This window comes from Heptranchias perlo, chromosome 1 (genome assembly GCF_035084215.1).
Source record: "Heptranchias perlo isolate sHepPer1 chromosome 1, sHepPer1.hap1, whole genome shotgun sequence".
NCBI lineage: Eukaryota > Metazoa > Chordata > Chondrichthyes > Hexanchiformes > Hexanchidae > Heptranchias > Heptranchias perlo.
Window position 1 is genome coordinate 7711436 of NC_090325.1, and position 23264 is coordinate 7734699.

A 23264-nucleotide genomic window follows, 5' to 3' on the forward strand; every position below is an offset into this window, starting at 1 on the left:
CTTAGCAATTGAGCTAGTATCAATTGCCGTTTGCGGAAGAAAGTTCCAAACTTCTACCACCCTTTGTGTGTAAAAATGTTTTCTAATCTCGCTCCTGAAAGGTCTGGCTCTAATTTTTAGACTGTGCCCCCTACTCCTAGAATCCCCAACCAGCGGAAATAGTTTCTCTCTATCCACCCTATCCGTTCCCCTTAATATCTTATAAACTGCGATCAGATCACCCCTTAACCTTCGAAACTCCAGAGAATACCACCCCAATTTGTGTAATCTCTCCTCGTAACTTAACCCTTGAAGTCCGGGTATCATTCTAGTATTTCTTTTTAACAACAGTAATAGAGAAAATAATAGCACTATTTGGATGTTTACTATAGAGTTTTACATGTATACAGATTGAGTGGCATTTCATTAGCCATGTTGTTATAGTATGCAGTGACTTAACAAGGAAAGTAATTTGGGAAGTGGTTTGTAGTTCCATTTGTTTGCTATTTTATCTGGTTAACTATTTGACGTTTTCCTTTACTGTGTCAAAATCGGTGGGCAGTTATTAACTCTTGGGTGGCTGACCAACGAAGTGTTCTGGCCGGCCGCCCGAAATTAGTTAGTTCTTTGGGGAATTGGCCAGACAATTGGCAGATGCAGTTCAAGTTAGATAAGTATGTAAAGTCATGCACTCAAGGATATGAAATAAGCAAAGAGATTAGAGGATTAATGGGAAAACATTGGCCATGATTGATCTGGAAAGGGTTGTGGCAGCCAGATAGTAGATCCCTCAAGACATCAAACTAATCTCTGTGATTCTGCAGCCCCCACTACAGAAAGGATGTAGCTGAGCTGAAAAAGTTAAAGAGCTACTAAAATGATAAGGGAGCTTGAGAATGAAACATATGATGATAGGTCCAAAGACCTTGGACTCTTATTGGAGAGAAGAAGACTGAGGGGGAAATGACTGATGTTTTCACATAAGGTTCAGGGATAGAGAGTCCATCAGGGTTATTTGTATTGGATGGGGCATGAGTTGGAGCTTAGAAGAGTTAGATTCAGGCAAGATGCAAGGACCCATTCCTGAGAGGATGATCAGTTTTTTGGCATTGCTCACCAAGGGAGGTTGTAGGAGCAAGTAGGTAAAATTGGACAAGTATCTTGAAGGGAAACACGTCATCAGTTACAACTGCTAAGACACAGGAAGGCGGACTGGATGAACTTATGAGGACCGATATTCTCTTGCCGTGTTCCTAAATAGCACCAGAAAAATTGTGCAATGTGGAGTTAAAATGGCCGTTATTCCTTTGCATCTATTTTACTCCTGAATGTTCACTGCACCCGAATTTCTTCTATTGCTTTTCTGGTGTCTGCATCTGACTGCGCCTGAAGGGAGCACACATTTCATGCAAATGAATGTCAGAGGGCTTTGCACCCAGATTTCCTCTAATCGCGCCAGATGCAGCTCCAGGGTAAACTGCACCTGTAAAAACCTGGTGCTATGGGGTAGAAATTGGTCCTCATTACACCTGTTCTCCCAACGGAAAATGGGGAACAAACAGGACCAATTTCCCGGAGCCAAGTCCTGTGCCTCAAGGAAACCTGAAATACGCCCGATGCCATATTCGGGCATCCCGGGTAACCACCTTAAACAGACATTAGGTCCCTTGAATATGTTAATAAAAGGCCTAATGCCTGTTTAAGGACACCTTGATGACATTCGTCAGTGCTGAGCAGTCTAGCGCCGAGCCTGCTCCCCTCAGGCTTTCAGGAGTTTGCTGCGATTTTTTTTCCTTTTTAGAACTTGGATTACTGTGGAGGCAGGAGAAATGGGAGCGCCCATCCTGGCTCCATAGCGCTCCTGCAGGCTGTTATCGGCCTCCCCTCCAGGACTTATCCTAGGGCCACTGCTAGCATGGAAAGTGACCCAAATTGGAGCGGGCCACAAAATGAACTGCCTCCTGGAGGCCTGATGGGCACAGGCAGCTCGCCTAATTTATTCAGATGAGGCCCAAGGCCTAATTTCGATCAGGCCTCAGGCCTACCTGTTTGGGCGCTGGGGTCGTTCACTAGGCCCTCTTCGCACTGGCCTAGTGGCGCGAACGAATCTGTCTTCAGGGACAGGCTAGTATTGTTAACATAGATCTTTATTTTTGATGTTTTGAATATAAAAAAAATTGTTTGTCAGCTTCAGGACTTTTGCTGAACGCCGCTTATCCTTTGCACTTAGTGTTGGAGGTCCTGTTCAGTACTGTGCCATTCCCCCACTTTTGTGACATAACTTATTTGGAGGCTGACCAAGGTAAACAGCTAGAGTAGGAACTCCCCTTGACACTTGTGGCATACTACCTGGAATTAAACAAGAAGCCTCCCTCCTGTTCCCACACCATTATTCTTCATACTCGCACTTGTTTTTTCTGTTCCTTTACCTACTGCTTGGCACCATGGTACTGCCCTCTTACCAGCTCTCTCAAAGGCAGACTCTCATTAAAGAGAAATAATACTACAGTCCATTCTAATAATAGACCACCCAAGCACATAACTAGTGGAAGCACAGCAGAAAACTGGAAAAATAAAGTAACACAAAATATGTGAAATTGCTAAATGGAGAATCCATTGCTTCAGAGCTATACATGTTGCAAGGGGATCCTCTTCCCCTCACCACCAGTTTTCTCACCTCCTATGTTAATGGACTCTGGCTGGCAGCAGCATCTCTCTGGTACATGGGCCAAGTGGCCATTCACCATGCCTGGGCCTAATCAGTGAGTGACTGCTTGGGGCACCCAGCTAAGCCTGAGCCCTGTCCTTAAGATGCACTTACCAGCGGTGGTCATTGTTTAGTGATGAAAAATGGAACCCCTGGCTGATTATTTCCTCACTCTACCCCCTTCCCAGGATGCTGATGCTACTTGTAGCTCTACTTTCATCCAGGCTGAGATCAGCTAATGCAGCACAGAATGGGGATCTAACCTGAGATCTTCCCATCTTGTGTGGCTCCGTACCGCAACTAGCAGTATATTTGCCAACTGGTCCATTGACCGTGGTAAACCGTCCGTCCTCATCCGTCTTGACCTTTCTGCAGGTTGACCACACTATCCTTCTCCTCCGTTGTCCAGCTGGGTGGACAGCCTCTGCTTGGTTCCATTCCTATCTATCCAATTGTAGCCAGAGAATCATCTGCAATGGCTTCACTTCCCGCTCCCACACCGTTACCTCTGGAGTCCCCTGAGGATCAGTGTCTGAGGTTGAACCAAACCATTCACAAACTTGACGTTCTATTTGACCCTGAGATGACTTTCTGACCACATAGCTGCTCCATCACCAAGACCGCCTACTTCCACCTCTGTAACATCACCGGTCTCCGCCCCTGCTGCTGAAACCCTCGTCCATGTCATTGTTACCTCTTGTCTCCACTACTCCAATGTTTTCCTGGCTGGCCTCTCATCTTCCACCCTCCATAACTCATCCAAAACTCTGCTGCCTGTATCCTAACTCGCACCAAGTCCCGTTCACCCATCACCCCTGTGCTCGCTGACCTACATTGCCTCCCAGTCCAGCAACACCTCGATTTTTAAAAATTCTTGTTTTTAAATCCCTCTATGGCCTCATCTGTAACCTCATCCGGTCCTACAACTTCCAAGATCTCTGTACTCCTCCAATTCTGGCCTCTTGCGCATCCCTGATTTTAGTCGCTCCACCATTGGCGGCCGTGCCTTCAGCTGTGTAGACCTTAAACTCTGTATTTCCCTCCCTAAACATCTCCGCTTCACTGCCTCTTTCTCCTCCTTCGAGACACTCCTTAAAACCGACCTCATCTGCCCTAATAGCTCATGTTCTCCTGGCTCCTGGCGGAGCAGGCTCGTGGGGACGTATGGCCTACTCCTGCTCCTATTTCTTAGGTGGCTCACCAGATGCTTCACCAGATTGTTTGATAACGATCTGGTGAAGCACCTTGGGAGGGTTTACTATGTTAAAGGCGCTATATAAATATAAGTTGTTGTTTTTGTTGAAGGAACTCCTTAAACACGATCTTAAAGGTGTCAGCCTTGGCTCAGTGATAGTGCACTCACCTCTGAGTCAGAAGGTTGTGGGTGCATCCCACTGCAGAGACGTGAGCAAATAATCAAGGGAGTGCTGCACTGTTGGATGAGACATTAAACCGAGGCTCTGTCTGTTCTCACAGGTGGACGTAAAAGATCCCACTGCTCTAATCAATGAAGAGCAGGGACGTTCTACCAGTGTCCCGGCCAATATTTATCCCTCAAACAACACCTAAAACAGATGATCTGGTCATTTATTTCATTGCTGATTGTGGAATCTTTTTGTGTGCAAATTGTCTGCCGTGTTTCCTGCATTTCAACAGTGACTACACTTCAAAAGTACTTCATTGGATGTGAAGCGCTTTGGAACATTCTGAAATGTCCCAAAGCACTTCACCGTGAGTGCAAAAGACAAAGCTGAAGCGTTTGCAACCATCTTCAGCCAGAAGTGCCAAGTGGATGATCTATCTGCCTCCTCCCAATATCCTCACCATCATAGAAGCCAGTCTTCAGCCAATTCGATTCACTCCACGTGATATCAAAAAACGGCTGAGTGCACTGGATACAGCAAAGGCTATGGGCCCTGACAACATCCCAGCTGCAGTGCTGAAGATTTGTGCTCCAGAACTAGCTGCGCCTCTAGCCAAACTGTTCCAGTACAGCTACAACACTGGCATCTACCCGACAATGTGGAAAATTGCCCATTTATATCCTGTCCACAAAAAGCAGGACAAATCCAATCCGGCCAATTACCGCCCCATCAGTCTACTCTTAATCATTAGCAAAGTGATGGAAGGTGTCGTCGACAGTGTTATCAAGCGGCACTTACTCACCAATAACCAGTTTGGGTTCCACCAGGACCACTTGGCTCCAGACCTCATTACAGCCTTGGTCCAAGCATGGACAAAAGAGCTGAATTCCAGAGGTGAGGTGAGAGTGACTGCCCTTGACACCCAGGCAGCATTTGATCGAGTGTGGCACCAAAGAGTGTGGTAAAAGTGAAGTCAATGGGAATCGGGGGAAAACTCTCAAAGTGGCTGGAGTCATACCTAGCATAAAGGAAGATGGTAGTGGTTGTTGAAGCCCAATCATCTCAGCCGCAGGACATTGCTGCAGGAGTTCCTCAGGGAAGTGTCCTAGGCCCAACCATCTTCAGCTGCTTCATCAATGACCTTCCCTCCATCATAAGGTCAGAAATGAGGATGTTCGCTGATGATTGCACAGTGTTCAGTTCCATTTGCAACCCCTCAGATAATGAAGCAGTCTGTGCCCGCATGCAGCAAGACCTGGACAACATCCAGGTTTTGGCTGATAAGTGGCAAGTAACATTCGCGCCAGACAAATGCCAGGCAATGAATATCTCCAACAAGAGAGTGTCCAACCACCTCCCTTTGACATTCAACGGCATTACCATCCCCAAATCCCCACCATCAACATCCTGGGGGTCACCATTGACCAGAAACTTAACTGGACCAGCCATATAAATACTGTGGCTAGAAGAGCAGGTCAGAGGCTGGGTATTCTGCGGCGAGTGACTCACCTCCTGACTCCCCAAAGCCTTTCCACCATCTACAAGGCACAAGTCAGGAGTGTGATGGAATACTCTCCACTTGCCTGGATGAGTGCAGCTCCAACAACACTCAAGAAGCTCGACACCATCCAGGACAAAGCAGCCCACTTGATTGGCACCCCATCCACCACATTCACTCCTTTCACCACCGGCGCACTGTGGCTGCAGTGTGTACCATCCACAGGATGCATTGCAGCAACACGCCAAGGCTTCTTCGACAGCACTTCCCAAACCCGCGACCTCTACCACCTAGAAGGACAAGAGCAGCAGGCACATGGGAACAACGCCACCTGCGTGTTCCCCTCCAAGTCACACACCATCCCGACTTGGAAATATATCGCCGTTCCTTCATCGTCGTTGGGTCACAATCCTGGAACTCCCTTCCTAACAGCACTATGGGAGAACCTTCACCACACGGACTGCAGCGGTTCAAGATGGTGGCTCACCATCACCTTCTCAAGGGCAATTAGGGATGGGCAATAAATGCTGGCCTCGCCAGCGACACCCACATCCCATGAATGAATTTAAAAAAAATCATGGAAGGTGCTGTAAAAATGGGAGTTCTTTCTTTCTATATGTCAAAACACATGTCCAGATCAGAGTCCCACTTGTTAACTTTTTCTGGTCAATCTGCCAGCAGGTTGGCTTGAATCTACTAGCAAAGGGAGGGAGCCAAGTCTTATTACCTTCAGGAAGGAAGAGTCAACCTAAACCCTAAGGAAGTAAATGCTGGAAATGTGCAGCAAATTGTTCAGCTGTTGAAAGAGAAATGTTTCAACATTTTGGTTGTGACCCTTTAACAGGACATAGTTCTCATGCATAGCTTTACATCAAAATATTTCACCTTTCCCTTTCAGATGCTGAATAATCCACAATGCATTTCCAGTTTTTATTTTAAATTTCTAGAATTCTCTTGAAAAAAAATCATTCTCGGGATGTGGGGACCGCTGGCAAGGCTGGCATTTATTGCCCACCCCAGTCGCCCTTTAGAAGGTGGTGGTGGTGTTATGCCGCTCCTTGAACTACTGAGTGGCTTACGAGACCACTTCAGAGGGCAGTTAAGAGTCAACCACATTGGTGTGGGGACTGAAGTCACATGTAGGCCAGACCGTGTAAGGACGGCAGGTTTCCTTCCCTAAAGGGTGTTAGCGAACCAGTTGAGTTTTTACGACAATTCGACAGCTTTATGGTCGTTTTTACTGGTTGCATTTTATTTTCAGATTTTTTTTGTTTAAACTGAATTCAAATACTCATGTTCTCCAGATTACTTGTCCAGTAACATAATCACTACACTACCATATCCTTTACCATTTTAAAAAATATTTACCCCATGGAAAAGCCTGAGTTCAAATGAATGTGAGAGACTCTGATTAAAATTTTGGTCTCTTGGGTGCTAAACTTCGCTTGCTGCGTTTAATATATTTTTAAAAATGCTTATTAGAATGTCAAGTTTGCTGTTCTTGTACTGCAAAGCACCTTACTGGATATTCCTTTGTTCAGGGAGATGTTGGTGGCCAGAAGACACTCCAGAAAAAATGGACCTCCTTCCTCAAAGCCCGTTTGGTGTGCTCTGACGAGGTCAATGAGATGTATTTTGATAAGATGCATGATGTCTTTGCTCTGCAGTCCGACCCAGACGACACACGTTCCACTGTCTTCTACGGAGTCTTTTCCACGAGATGGTAAGTAAGCCGATTCAGATAGCACAATGCAGCTCTCATTACCACACCCAATTTGCAAGTCTTTTACTGGACTTTCCTTCTTTAGCTCCTCAGCAACCCCCTCCCAAGTTTTCTGCTCCAGTGAAGATGCTGGCTCTTAATGGGGTGAGGCTCCATGTGGCCATTCTTCAGGTGGGAGTCTGGATAGTGAGCGTTGGCAGATGATTCTGCCCTGGTATAGGGTACGGTAGCATAGTGGTTATGTTACTGGGCTAGTAATCCAGAGGCCTGGACTAAAATCCAGAGTCATGAGTTCAAATCCCGCCACGGCAGCTGGCGAATTTAAATTCAATTAATTAATTCAATTAATTAAATAAAAATCTGGAATTAAAATACTAGTATCAGTAATGATGGCCATGAAACTACCGGATTGTCGTAAAAACCCATCTGGTTCACTAATGTCCTTTAGGGAAGGAAGCCTGCCGCCCTTACCCGGTCTGGCCTATATGTGACTCCAGACCCACAGCAATGTGGTTGATTCTTAATTGCCCTCTGAAATGGCCCAGCAAGCCACTCAGTTGTAAAATCTCGCTACGAAAAGTCATAATAAGAATAAAACCGGACGGACCACCCGGCATCGAACCACGAGGCACCGGACACAACAACGGCAAAACACCAAGCCCAGTCGACCCTGCAAGGTCCTCCTTACTAACATCTGGGGACTTGTGCCAAAATTGGGAGAGCTGTCGCACAGACGAGTCAAGCAACAGAATCACATCTTTCAGCCAACGTCCCAGACTCTTCCATCACCATCCCTGGGTATGTCCTGTCCCACCGGCAGGACAGACCCACCAGAGGTGGCGGTACAGTGATATACAGTCAGGAGGGAGTGGCCCTGGGAGTCCTCAACATTGACTCTGGACCCCATGAAATCTCATGGCATCAGGTCAAACATGGGCAAGGAAACCTCCTGCTGATTACCACCTACCGTCCTCCCTCAGCTGATGAATCAGTCCTCCTCCATGTTGAACACCACTTGGAGGAAGCACTGAGGGTAACAAGGGCACAAAATGTACTCTGGGTGGGGGGACTTCAATGTCCATCACCAAGAGTGGCTCGGTAGCACCACTACTGACCGAGCTGGCCGAGTCCTGAAGGACATAGCTGCTAGACTGGGCCTGCGGCAGGTGGTGAGCGAACCAACACGAGGGAAAAACTTACTTGACCTCGTCCTCACCAATCTACCTGTCGCAAATGCATCTGTCCATGACAGTATTGGTAGGAGTGACCACCGCACAGTCCTCGTGGAGATGAAATCCCGTCTTCGCACTGAGGACACCATTCAACGTGTTGTGTGGCACTACCACCGTGCTAAATGGGATAGATTCAGAACAGATCTAGCAGCTCAAAACTGGGCATCCATGAGGCGCTGTGGGCCATCAGCAGCAGCAGAATTGTATTCCAGCACAATCTGTAACCTCATGGCCCGGCATATTCCTCACTCTACCATTACCAACAAGCCAGGGGATCAACCCTGGTTCAATGAGGAGTGTAGAAGAGCATGCCAGGAGCAGCACCAGGCGTACCGAAAAATGAGGTGCCAACCTGGTGAAGCTACAACTCAGGACTACATGCATGCTAAACAGCGGAAGCAACATGCTATAGACAGAGCTAAGCGATTCCACAACCAACGGATCAGATCAAAGCTCTGCAGTCCTGCCACATCCAGTCGTGAATGGTGGTGGACAATTAAACAACTAACGGGAGGAGGAGGCTCTGCAAACATCCCCATTCTCAATGATGGCGGAGTCCAGCACGTGAGTGCAAAAGATGGTTGCGTTTGCAACCATCTTCAGCCAGAAGTGCCGAGTGGATAATCCATCTCAGCCTCCTCCCGATATCCCCACCGTCACGGAAGCCAGTCTTCGGCCAATTCGATTCACTCCACGTGATATCAAGAAACGGCTGAGTGCACTGGATACAGCAAAGGCTATGGGCCCCGACAACATCCCAGCTGTAGTGCTGAAGACTTGTGCTCCAGAACTAGCTGCGCCTCTAGCCAAGCTGTTCCAGTACAGCTACAACACTGGCATCCACCCGACAATGTGGAAAATTGCCCAGGTATGTCCTGTCCACAAAAAGCAGGACAAATCCAATCCGGCCAATTACCGCCCCATCAGTCTACTCTCAATCATCAGCAAAGTGATGGAAGGTGTCGTCGACAGTGCTATCAAGCGGCACTTACTCACCAATAACCTGCTCACCGATGCTCAGTTTGGGTTCCGCCAGGACCACTCGGCTCCAGACCTCATTACAGCCTTGGTCCAAACATGCACAAAAGAGCTGAATTCCAGAGGTGAGGTGAGAGTGACTGCCCTTGACATCAAGGCAGCATTTGACCGAGTGTGGCACCAAGGAGCCCTCATAAAATTGAAGTCAATGGGAATCAGGGGGAAAACTCTCCAGTGGCTGGAGTCATACCTAGCACAAAGGAAGATGGTAGTGGTTGTTGGAGGCCAATCATCTCAGCCCCAGGGCATTGCTGCAGGAGTTCCTCAGGGCAGTGTCCTTGGCCCAACCATCTTCAGCTGCTTCATCAATGACCTTCCCTCCATCATAAGGTCAGAAATGGGGATGTTCGACAGCACCTTCCAAACCCGCGACCTCTACCACCTAGAAGGACAAGGGCAGCAGGCGCATGGGAACAACACCACCTGCACGTTCCCCTCCAAGTCACACACCATCCCGACTTGGAAATATATCGCCGTTCCTTCATTGTCGCTGGGTCAAAATCCTGGAACTCCCTTCCTAACAGCACTGTGGGAGAACCGTCACCACACAGACTGCAGCGGTTCAAGAAGGCGGCTCACCACCACCTTCTTGAGGGCAATTAGGGATGGGCAATAAATGCCGGCCTTGCCAGCGACGCCCACATCCCGTGAACGAATAAAAAAAAAACTGACAAGCCCTCCTCACCAAATATCCATACGTGCGCTTCCCAAAATGAATCCCTCCCATAGTGGACCAAACCCTTTTCTCATTAGATAAGGAGAAACTGTTTCCACTGGCAGGAGGGTCAGTGACCAGAGTACACAGATTTAAGATAATTGGCAAAAGAACCAGAGGGGAGATGAGGAGAATTTTTTCAGTCATCTGGAATGCACTGCCTGAAAGGGTGGTGGAAGCAGATTCATTAGTAACTTCCAAAAGGGAATTAGATAAATACTTGGAAAGAAGAAATTTGCAGGGATATGGGAAAAGAGCACGACGAGTGGGACTATTTGGACAGTTCTTTCAAAGATCCCACACAGGGCATGCTAGGCTGAATGGCCTCCTTCTGTGCTGTTGGATTCTACTCTTGAGCCAGGTAAATCAGATTAAAATGCAAACTGCTCTCTAATTATCTGTTTCAAGGAACTGTTAAGACTTTGCAGTCATTTACGAGACTGGATGCAGTGATGGGAGAACTGTAGGATTTACTGGATGGATGGGCTAAGATGGACCAAATGGTCTTCCTTATCTGTGTCATCCTGTGACTGCCAGCTGTCACCTAGAGACAGCAGCCTACAATCACAGATTTCATAGTCAGATGAATAATTTAAATGTTACATTATTTGCAAATAGTTTTTTCTTTGCATCTGCGGTTTATAGAATTACTGACCCAAGCTGAACATCTCTGGCAAACCAGTCAGCGTAATACCAAGATCCAGTCGTTGTTTCCATAAAGTCAGTCTGTTCATGTTTCACTCCTCGTCGCAATGACTGTGGATCTTTAGCAGGGCAGGATTCTGGTCCGTCTGACTGCCTGCCCCTGCCTGAACCCCCGTCCACAGACCATTTCCTGGGACAAGGGTAATTAAAGCATTTAGGGCAAGTGCCGTTTTAACACCTCTGAGTTAAATTGCTGTGGCACCTTCAGACGTCGTTGAATCGAACTGTCAGATTCCTTTATCAATGTTTTATGTCAGCTGTGGCTCAGTGGGTAGCCCTCTTGCCTCTGAGTCAGAGGGTTGTGGGTTCAAGTCCTACTCCAGAGACTTGAGCACAAAATCTAGGCTGACATTCCATTGCACTACTGAGGGACTGCTGCACTTTTGGAGGTGCCATCTTTTGGCTGCAACGTTAAACCGAGGCCCCGTCTGCCCTCTCAGGTTGGACGTAAAACATCCCATGGCGCTATTTTGAAGAAGAGCTAGGGAGCTTATCCTTCAATCAGTATCCCGCAAACAAACTATCTGCTCGTTATACGTTGTGGGAGCTTGCTGTGCGCAAGTTGGCTGCCGTGTTTCCTAAATTACAACAGCGACTACACTTCAAAAGTACTCCATTGGCTAAAAAGCACTTTGGGACTTCTTGAGGTCGTGAAAGGTGCTACATAAATCCAAGTTCTTTCTCTTTCTTTATATTAAATCCATGTCCAGCGTGTTGGAGTCCCTTCCCTGAAATTAAAAGCTTGTATCGTGTTTGTATTTTTGCTGTATATATTTCCCAGCAAAAGAAAATTGAGCTCCCACAGTTGCTTTGCAAAGTGCTGAGATCTAGGTAAAGAAACAAGAGGCCTGCTTACTTTTGGAAAGTACTGTGCAAGGGTGGATGTTGAAGGGATATGGAGGGGGCTAACAAAATGGCCCCCACACTGAAACAATGGGCCCGATGTTAGCACCCGCTACCGGGTGCGTTCTCGGCGGGGGGGCCCCGAAAATCCCGAAATCCCGGAGCGGGACCGGATCGCGCCTCGATCCCGCCCACGCCCGGGTTCCGCGCTGACGTGCGGGGGTGCGTGCGCAGCCCCCGCTGGTGGGAATCCCGCAGGCAATTAAAGCCAACGGGATGCCACTTGAGTGTATTTACTTTGGTAGTTCAGGTCATTAACTGACCTGATTAAGGGACTGTGTGTGATTTTGGATAAACATGGGACTGTTTCACACACTGGGGGAAACACTCCCAGATCGAATGGACGTGTTGCAGCTGTCAGCCTGTGGCAGCTGCAAAGGTCCATTTGACAGGGAGGGTGGGGGGGGAGACCCTCACCCATTGCAGGAGGCCACTCTGTCACTTGGGACAAAGTTTGGCCTCCACCACCCTCCTCCTGATGGTCAAAGTCACCAACCTGCACACTTACCCCGGTGTCCGGAGACATGTACCTACCTTGCGGACCCCCTCAGATGTACATCTTGCGGATGGGGGCCGCCGTAGCTGCAGTCATGACCTCCTCGGAGGGCGAACAGCATCACCAGCCTCACCATCCACGCCGTCCACCTCTGACACGTGGAGCTCCACAACAGAGTGCTGTGACACATCCACCTGTACAGCAGGAGGGAGGTCTACCGCAGAGAGAGATGCGTCGCAGAGGGCACTACCCTCGCCACAGGTTCCACAGACCGAGGCTCAGCCTCCTGGACCTCTCTAAGCAGCAGTACACACGGAGGCTCAGAGTCAATCGACATGTAGCCGTGGACATCTGCAGCCTCTTTCATGCCGAGCTGCTCCTGGCTGGCCCGTGCACCATCTTCCTACCTGTCGCTGTCAAAGTCACCACTGCCCTCCCGAACTTCTCCTCCACAGCCTTCCAGGGTGCAACCGGGGACATCGCCGATGTCTCTCAGTCGTCTGCGCAGAAGAGCCCTGCAAATACACCTACACCCACTCTGCAGTGACACAATGTGTGGCATCAGTGGTGGGTCCTCATAGTGATACCCAGGAGCGGGCATTATTGCACAAACCGGACAGGATTCGCGAAGACATGGCAGTAGTGATGCCAATATAATGTGTGATATGAGTTGTTCTGAAATTCAATAGAAGTAACAACCATGACAAACCCTCATACACCCTTGTGCATCCCCTTCATGCTCACGACACGTTTGCCTTGCGCTGCCTACTGCACATATGTGATGCATGCCCTGTGGCTGCAGCACAGGTGGTGGCAGGTTGAGTGAGGCTGGCCATGAGAGAGATGCACGAGAGGGTGAGTATGAGATAGAGCCATGAGATTGTATGAGGATTGGGTTGCGTGGTAGTGGCGGGGTGAGTACTCGCGAGGTGAGTAGGTGCAGGTAAGATGAGGATGGGGTTTGAGTGGGTATGAGGGGTCATGTGACAGAGTAGTGTTGGCAGTGCAGAAAGAGATGTGGGGTGGGGGCAGTGATGTGGCAGACGGAGCGTAGGGGAAAGACTACATGTACTCACTGTGGCTGACCTACTGAGGTCATTGGACTGTCTCCTGCACTGTGTGCAGGTGGGCGATATGTTGGTGGCGCTGGTGACCTCCTCTGCCACCTCGAGCCAGGCCTTCCTGGTGGCAGAGGCAGGCCGCTTCCTCCCGCCCGCCGGGTGGAAGATCTCTGTCCTCCCCCTCCTCCTCACCCCATGTATTGATACCTGGGGTGAGGCATCATTAAACTGGGAGCAGCCTTCCCCCTGGGCTGCTCCATGCAGTCATCTTTGCTATTTGTTGCAGCATCTGTCAGTGGAGGACTGCCCCTTTAAATAGAGCGCCTCCAGCTGACAGATCTTACTGCGCATGCGCAGCCCGCCCGACGCGCAGACCAGCAGCGGGGAACCCGGAGGAGCAGGTAAGTGGCTCCAATTAGTGCGTTGCCTGCTACGATCGCGCGGGAAACCCACTAATTTCACCGGGCGCGTTACCCACGTGCCCGCTTGCCCACCCGCCGAGAACCCGCACCCCTGCTAAAATCGGGCCCAGTGTCTTTGGATTAGGTTGAAGATTACTTTGTCTCAAAGTATGGACGGTCCAGTTCGGAATGATAATCATTTGTTTCTTCGGTGGTGTGGCCCACATTAGGCCCAGAATGGAACCTAAGCCTACCTCAACAGGTGAAGACCCTACTGGGCCTATCAAAGGGCGCAGCTGGTAGGATTCCTGGGGTAGCCCAGCAATAGTCCTGGGCACGCCCAAATACCGCTGCCACAATGTAACTGGAGTGGACCGAAGGAGAATCCACTTCCCCAGAATCCAGATTTCATTTCCTATTAATAAGGGGTAGAAATCTGGGGGATCTGGGTTTTAGCTCTGTTCTCTTCTGCTTACCTCACCTCCCCCAAACGGCCTTAGGAATTACCCTGGAATTGCACCTAGGACATTGTGCAATTTCTGGGCTAATATCACCAATTCTTAGAGTCTCTCTCTGTTGCTTTTTATGAGTACTCTGAATCTATCCCCCTCCCCCATCTTCTGTTGTTCTTTGCAACCTCTGCCCTAAAATGTGATATACTTTGAGCGTTGCCCTTGTTCTGTTCGTGACTTCCAACAAAACATTTCCATTTGGACAAGTTGTGCTGCGTTATTTTGTCTGTGGCTTGTATGTAAATTAAATACTTTCTTCATATCGCCTCTGTTTTGACTGCCGTGTTTGGCACCCAGATAGCGTAGTAGCATTTTCCTGTAGGTGGTTGGAATGCTGAACTGTAGTGTAATCCATTGCTGGCATTGGGTTGAGGCATAAAAATGGCTTTGTATTTTTTTTAAAACTTTTTCACTACTTACTTTTACATTACATAGAATTTATAGCACAGAAACAGGCCACTCAGCACAATTGGTCCATGCCGGTGTTTATGCTCCACACGAGCTGCCTCCCACCCTACTTCATCTAACCCTTTCAGCATATCCTTCTATTTCTTTCTCCCTCATGTGTTAATCTAGCTTCCCCTTAAATGCATCTATGCTATTTGTCTCAACTACTTCTTGTGGTAGCGAGTTCCACATTCTAACCACTCTCTGGGTAAGGAAGTTTCTCCTGAATTCCTTATTGGATTTATGAGTGACTATATCTAATTTTATGGTCTCCCCCATAAGTGGAAACATTTTCTCTGCATCTATCCTATCAAACTCCTTCATAATCTATGATGTCACCCCTCCGCCTTCTCCTTTCTAGAGAAAAGAGCCCCAGCCTGTTCAGCCTTTCCTGATGGTTATAACCTCTCAGTTCGGTATCATTCTGTCCTTGTATCATCCTATTTGCCTGTCCTGCTCCTCCTCATCTGCTGAAGGTGAGATACAGTTCCCCAGGTTCTAGCTGCCCTCTAGCACCTTGTCCGAATGTAGATTTGTTTTCTGTGTAAGACTGTGATTGGGAAGCAGGGAGTGGCATCACAGCCAAGGCCAATCCTGTCCTCACTCAGTGTCCACACGTGCCTTTTCTAGCATGGGGTTCACTCGGTTTACAGTGAAGCTCTTGTGAAGAATGAAACTAAGAACATGAGAGATGTTAATCCTTTGTAATGCCATTTAGTTAATAACTGACATTTGTGGCATGACTTGAGAAAGGTGGGATTCTTCAGCTGAAAGTGCTTAGAAAGGAGCTTTCCAGTTTGTAGGTTTGATGCTGTTTACCTCGACACTGCATTCAAAACACTATTCTAGCATTTTTGTTTCAGATTTCCAACATTTGCAGTTTTTTTCTTTTTTTTGTGTCAAATTTGTCTGTTACAGCGGTGTGGCTTTCTGAAATGAGAAACCCTCCTCACTCCCTGCGTGTTGGAGCTTGTTTGTGTTAAACCCGTCTCTGTGTGACTATAATGGGGAAACTGTCTCTGAGGGAAGAAGTGATACTCAAAGCAGTAGCAGAACTGACAGAAATTATCCACTTCCTAGATGATGCTATTTTCCCACTGCTTGCAATGGCTCAGTGATAGCACACTCACCTGAGTCAGAAGGTTGCGGGATCAAGTTCCACTCCAGAGACTTGAGCACAAAATCTGTGCTGACGCTCCATTGCAGTACTGGGAGTGCTACACTGTCAGAGGGGGCCTCTCTCCATTGAAACCTTAAACCGAGGCCTCGTAAAAGATCCCATGTCACTATTTGAAGAGCAGGGGAGCTCTCCCTGGTGTCCTGGCTAATATTTACCCCTCAACCAACATCACTAAAACAGATTATCTGGTCGTTATCACATTGTTGTTTGGGAGACCTTGTTCGCAAATTGGCTGCCGTGTTTCCAACATTACAACAGTGACTACACTTCACATGGCAGACTGGTCAAAAAAGTACAAGCCCATGGAATCCAACGGAGAGTGGCAAGTTGGATCCAGAGTTGGCTTAGTGGCAGGAAGCAAAGGGTAATATCAACGGGTGTTTTTGAGACTGGAAGACTGTTTCCGGTGGGGTTCCGCAGGGCTCAGTGCAAGGTCCCTTGCTTTTTGTGATATATATTAATGATTTGGACTTAAATGTAGGGGGCATGATTAAGGAGTTTGCAGATGATACACAAATTGGCCGTGTGGTTGATAGTGAGGAGGAAAGCTGTAGACTGAAGGAAAATATCAATGGACTGGTCAGGTGGGAAGAAAAGTGGCAAATGGAATTCAGTCCGGAGAAGTATGGGATAATGCATTTGGGGAGGGCAAACAAGGCAAGGGAGTACACACAATCCCGGCAGATTGGAAAACTGCTAATGTAACACCGTTATTTAAAAAGGGTAGTCGGCAGAAGGCTGGAAATTATAGACCAGTTAGCCTAACATCTGTGGTGGGTAAAATTTTGGAGTCTATTATTAAGGAGACAGTAGCGGAACATTTGGATAAACATAATTTAATAGGACAAAGTCAGCATGGCTTTACGAAGGGGAAGTCATGTCTGACAAATTTGCTTGAGTTCTTTGAGGATATAACGTACAGAGTGGCTAAAGGGGAACCAGTGGATGTAGTGTATTTAGACTTCCAGAAGGCATTCGACAAGGTGCCACATAAAAGATTATTGCTCAAGATAAAGAATCACTGGATTGGGTGGAGGATTGGTTATCTAACAGGAAGCAGAGAGTTGGGATAAATGGTACATTCTCGGACTGGCAACCAGTAGCCAGTGGTGTTCCGCAGGGGTCGGTGCTGGGTCCCCAACTCTTTACAATCTATATTAAGGATTTGGAGGAGGGGACCAAGTGTAATATATCAAAGTTTGCAGATGATACAAAGATGGGAGGGAAAGTGGAGAGTGAGGAGGACATAAAAAACCTACAAGGGGATATAGACAGGCTGGCTGAGTGGACGGAGATTTGGCAGATGCAATACAATGTTGGAAAATGTGAGGTTATGCACTTTGGCAGGAAAAATCGGAGAGCAAGTTATTATCTCAATGGCGAGAAACTGGAAAGTACTGCAGTACAAAGGGATCTGGGGGTCCTAGTGCAAGAAAATCAAAAGTTAGTATGCAGGTGCAGCAGGTGATCAAGAAGGCCAACGGAATGTTGGCTTTTATTGCTCGGGGGATAGAATATAAAAACAGGGAGGTATTGCTGCAGTTATATAAGGTATTAGTGAGACCGCACCTGGAATACTGCATACAGTTTTGGTGTCCATACTTAAGAAAAGACATACTTGCTCTCGAGGCAGTACAAAGAAGGTTCACTCGGTTAATCCCGGGGATGAGGGGGCGGACATATGAGGAGAGGTTGAGTAGATTGGGACTCTACTCATTGGAGTTCAGAAGAATGAGAGGCGATCTTATTGAAACATATAAGATTGTGAAGGGGCTTGATCGGGTGGATGCGGTAAGGATGTTCCCAAGGATGGGTGAAACTAGAACTAGGGGGCATAATCTTAGAATAAGGGGCTGCTCTTTCAAAACTGAGATGAGGAGAAACTTCTTCACTCAGAGGGTGGTAGGTCTATGGAATTTGCTGCCCCAGGAAGCTGTGGAAGCTACATCATTAAATAAATTTAAAACAGAAATAGACAGTTTCCTCGAAGTAAAGGGAATTAGGGGTTACGGGGAGCGGGCAGGAAATTGGACATGAATTTAGATTTGAGGTTAGGATCAGATCAGCCATGATCTTATTGAATGGCGGAGTAGGCTCGAGGGGCCGATTGGCCTACTCCTGCTCCTATTTCTTATGTTCTTATAAATGGAAGAATACTGAGAGATGTAGAGGAACAAAGGGACCTTGGAGTGCATGTCCACAGATCCCTGAAGGTAGTAGGACAGGTAGATAAGTTGGTTAAGAAGGCATGTGGAATACTTTCCTTTATTAGCCGAGGCATAGAATATAAGAGCAGGGAGGTTATGCTGGAACTATATAAAACACTGGTTGGGCCACAGCTTGAATACTGCATACAGTGCTGGTTACCACATTACAGGAAGGACATGGTTGCACTAGAGAGGTACAGAGGAGATTTATGAGGATTTTGCCAGGACTGGAGAATTTTAGCTATGAGGAAAGATTGGATAGTCTGGGATTGTTCTTTTTGGAACAGAGGAGGCTGAGGGGAGATTTAATTGAGGTATACAAAATTGTGAGGGGCCTAGATAGAGTGGATAGGAAGGACCTATTTCCCTTAGCAGAGCGGTCAATAACCAGGGGGCATAGAATTAAAGTGATTGGTAGAAGGATTAGAGGGGAGTTGAGGAAAAACATTTTCACCCAGAGGGTGGTAGGGGTCTGGAACTCACTGCCTGAAAGGGTGGTAGAGGCAGAAACCCTCAACTTATTTAAAAAGTACCTGGATGTGCACCTGAAGTGCCGTGACCTACAAGGCTACGGACCAAGTGCTGGAAAGTGGGATTAGGCTGGGTGGCTCATTTTTGGCCGGCGCGGACACGATGCACCTAATGGCCTCCTTCTGTGCTGTAAATTTGCAATGATTCTATGATTCAAAAGTACTTAATTGGCTGCAAATCGCTTGGGACATCCTGAGGTCGTGAAAGGGACTATACAAATGAAAGTTCTTTTGTTTGTCTAGCTTCTGCGGCCCTTGTTTTGTTTTATTGATCGTTGTAACGGCAATTGATACTAGCTCAATTGCTAAATTTAAATCTGAGATAGATAGCTTTTTGGCAATCAAAGGTATTAAGGGATATGGGCCAAAGGCAGGTATATGGAGTTAGATCACAGATCAGCCATGATCTTATCAAATGGCGGAGCGGGCTCGAGGGGCTGAATGGCCTACTCCTGTTCCTAATGTTCCTATGTAAGTAAAGGCTGACGTCCATAATCAGTTATATTTGAGGTGCATGCCCAGCAGTGTGTAAAATAAATTAATCACGGAAAGCACCCTTTTTGAAACTACAACTCAGGCAGGCAGTGTAGATGGCACACAGTCAGTCCAACATAACTATATTCAATGCCTGGTGTGGAACTGAGTCACATAAACCAGGCAGGCTGCAGGTTCTATCCATGACCTGTGCTCGGTTAGCTGATCTGAGTCACAACAGCTGTAATGAGTAATACAATTGACTTCAGTATCTCTAGGCCAGGAAGAGGAATAATATGTCAAAGTTCTTGGTCTTGTAAACAATTCGTTGACCCCTGTAAATATTGAATGTCTGGTGAGTACAGAATCAGGCTCAGCCATAATGCCCCTGTTGGTGGAATGCACTGCCTGAGGCAGATTCAATAGTAACTTTCAAAAGGGAATTGGATAAATATTTGAAAAGGAAAAATTTGAAGGGCTATGAGAGAAGAGCAGGGGAGTGGGACTAATTGGATAGCTCTTTCGAAGAGCCGGCACAAGCAAGATGGGCCAAATGGCCTCCTTCTGTGCTGTATGATTCTATAGTGGAGTAACTGGACAACATTCACCATTTGGGCTCAAGCATGAATGGGTACTTGAGTGAAGTAACCAAGGGTGATGGTCATCTGTGGAACTATATTCCAGCAAAGGGCATGGACAATTATTATTTTCTCGTGTAAAGATATCATCCATTATTCTACAAAGGAGAGGAATCAACTGTGTAGTTCTGGTGTGGGAGAAATTAAGTACCATCTTTATTTATTCTTGTGATGTAGTCGTCAAGCTACAACTGAGTGGCTTGCTAGGCCAATTTAGAGGGCAGCTAAGAATCAACCACGTTGGTGTGGGACTGGAGTCACATTTATACCAAACCAGGTAAGGACAGCAGGTTTCCTTCCCTAAAGGGCATTAGTGAACCAGTTGGATTTTTATTGCTCGTGTGGAGCATAAACACTGGCATGGATCTGTTGGGCTGGATGGACTGTTTCTGTGCTATATACTCTATGTAATTCTATGTAATTTATGACAATCTAATAGCCTCATAGTCACTTTTACTGATACCAGCTTTTTATTTTCAGATTTTTTTGTAACTGAATTCAAATTCCCAAACTGCCACAGTGGAATTTGAACTCACATTCTCTGTATTTTTGTTGCACGCCTCTGGATTACTAGCCCAGTAAAGTAACCACTACACGACCATACCCAGTATGATGTAGTGTACGTGGATTTTAACAAGTCTTTTGACAAGGTCCCATATGGCAGACTGGTCAAAAAAGTAAAAGCCCATCAGATCCAAGGGAAAGTGGCTAGATGGATCCAAAATTGGCTCAGTGGCAGGAAGTTGACGGGTGTTTTGCGACTGGAAGGGTGTTTCCAGTGGGGTTCTGCAAGGCTCAGTGCTGGGTCCCTTGCATTTTGTGGTATATATTAATGATGTGGACTTGAATATGGGGGGCTTGATCAAGAAGTTTGCAGATGATACAAAAATTGGCCATGTGGTTGAAAGTGAGGAGGAAAGCTGTAGACAGCAGGAAGATGTAAATAGACTGGTCAGGTGGGCAGAAAAGTGGCAAATGGAATTCATTCCAGAAAAGTGTGAGGTAACGCATTTGGGGAGTGCAAACAAGGCAAGGGAGGTGTAGAGGAACAAAGGGAACTTGGAGTGCATGTGCATAGATTCCTGAAGGTAGCAGGACAGGTAGATAAGGTGGTTAAAAAGGCATTTGGGATACTTTCCTTATTCTATGCCTCAGATAATAAAGAGCAGAAGGTTATGCTAGAACTGTATAAAACATTGGTAAGGCCACAGCTTGAGTGCTGTGTATGGTTAGGCCACAGCTTAAGTACTGCGTCTGGTCACCACATTACAGGAAACGTGATTGCACTAGAGAGGGTACAGAGAGATTTATGAGGGCTGGAGAATTTTAGCTATGAGAAAAGATTGGATAGGCTGGGGTTGTTCTCTTTGGAACAAAGGAAGCTGAGGGGAGATTTAATTGAGGTATATAAAATTATGATGGGACTAGCTAGAGTCGATAGGGAGGATCTATTTCCCTTAGCAGATGGGTCAGTGACCAGGAGGCATAGATTTAAAATAATTGGTAGAAGGATTAGAAGGGAGCTGAGGAGAATTTTTTTCACCCAGAGGGTGGTGGGGGTCTGGAACTCACTGCCTGAAAGGGTGGTAGAGGCAGAAACCCTCACTCATTTAAAAAGTTCTTGGATGAGCACTTGATGTGCCGCAACCTACAGGGCTACGAACCAAGTGCTGGAAAGTGGGATTAAACTGGATAGCTCTTTTTTTTGGCCGGCACAGACATGATCGGCCGAATGTCTCCTTCTGTGCCATAACTTTCTATGATTCTATAAGTAGAGCAGTGTTGGTTTAGTGCCCAATTACCATGAAGGTGAAGACAGTCTTAAACCTATTCTGAACTAGAATCTGAAAATGAGGCAATTGCTTTGTAAAAAAGAAATCGTCATTACTTGCTGCTGAAACCTAATTTTATCCTTTCATGCCCCTTTCATGTTGTGGTGCCGCTATTATCTACAGTGACTTTGTAGTATGCTCGGAGCTCTCAGTGCTATGGAAGCTGTCTCAGTTTACATTGCATGGCAGATTTCATGCTTGTGATGGCAAGGAAGCAATAACTAGGCTTGATTTGTGGTCACAACTTACACTTCCTGGACCATAACCTTCCCTGAGAACAAGAATGGCAGCTGGCATCACTACCTGTTCACATATGCCCTTGGCACCACTGCCAGACCAGAGGGTCTCCTGGAAACTCACCTCAAGATGATGATTCCTGGGTCCTCAGGTTCCAGCAGCATCGCCCCATTTATATTACTTCTGTGCAGTATTGAGGGAGTGCTGTACAATCGGTGATGTTGTCTTTTGCATGAGATGTTAAACCGAGGTCCCGTAAAAGATCCCATGGTACTATTTCGAAGAAGAGAAGGGCATTTCTCCCTGGTTTATTGGCCAATATTTATCCCTCAACTAACATCGCTAAAACAGCTTATCTGGTCATTTATCTCATTGCGATTTGTGCGCAAATTGGCTGCCGCGTTTCCCTACATTACAACAGCGACTATCTTCATTGGCTGTAAAGTGCTTTGGAGCATCTTGAGGTCATGAAAGGCGCTGTATAAATGTGAGTTCTTTTTTTTACAGTTTACTGCTGAGCAATGGGGGAGCCATGTGCTGTACTCATTGGGTCAAATTTTGGTGAACAATTACATGCTTCTCGGGTTCCATTTCACCCACGTGTAAATGTGGTGGTCTGTCAGTCCTCCACTGATATGTTGCCATTGTGTAGCAACAGATTGTCCAGCTGACCAGTTTAATAATTAGTGCACTAGATCAGTCAACACATGGCTGGCTGGTTTCATTGTAGGTGAGAGGACCTGAAATTTTGTGAATAAATTCAAGACCATTTTTTCTGCTAAATATAAACGATACACAGAGTTGGCTTGATGGTCTGAATGGTCTTTTCTCGTTATATCCTCTCTTGTGTTCTTATGATTTCCATACAGGGTTGAGGCTGGTGCAGTCAGTTTCTATGGTGGGGAGTGATAGAGCAGTTTCTTAATGCTTGTCTGGAGACATGAGGTGGGGGGGTGGGAAATGGGGTTTAATTGGCAGGTGAGTCATCCCTGACTGCTCTTGTGGACCTCAAAGCAACCTAGGAAGAGCCTCTGAATGGATTATCTGTTAACCTCCACGATCAGGAATGGTGTGTGGTATGGGGCAAAGGTATGAGTGGTGGACCTGGCAAAGGGAGAGTTTTTTTTACATATTAAAGCTTGATATTTACTGAGTAAAAACTCTGGAAAAAAATTAAAACCCATTAATGTTTCTTCCCCCACCCCCCCCCACCCCGTCCTCTAGGGACAACCAAGATGTTTCCGCAGTGTGTGCTTACAAAATCGCCGATGTGCAAAAAGCTTTCGACGGGCAATTCATGGAGTATAAAAGGGAGACCGACAAATGGGACGTGTTTCGAGGCGATATCCCGGATCCCCGACCTGGCACAGTAAGTGGGAGGCTAG

At 46.9% G+C, this 23264-nt stretch overlaps 1 protein-coding gene across 1 annotated transcript in view; it reads left to right on the top strand.

Moving 5' to 3' along the window:
- The window catches only part of sema4f (sema domain, immunoglobulin domain (Ig), transmembrane domain (TM) and short cytoplasmic domain, (semaphorin) 4F), a 204916-nt gene that overhangs the window by 159160 nt on the left and 22492 nt on the right, over positions 1-23264 (top strand). Inside the window, exons 8-9 of the mRNA XM_067980026.1 lie at positions 7090-7271; positions 23104-23248. Of these exons, the coding sequence (XP_067836127.1) occupies positions 7090-7271; positions 23104-23248 (327 nt within the window). The remainder of the gene's footprint in view (positions 1-7089; positions 7272-23103; positions 23249-23264) is intronic.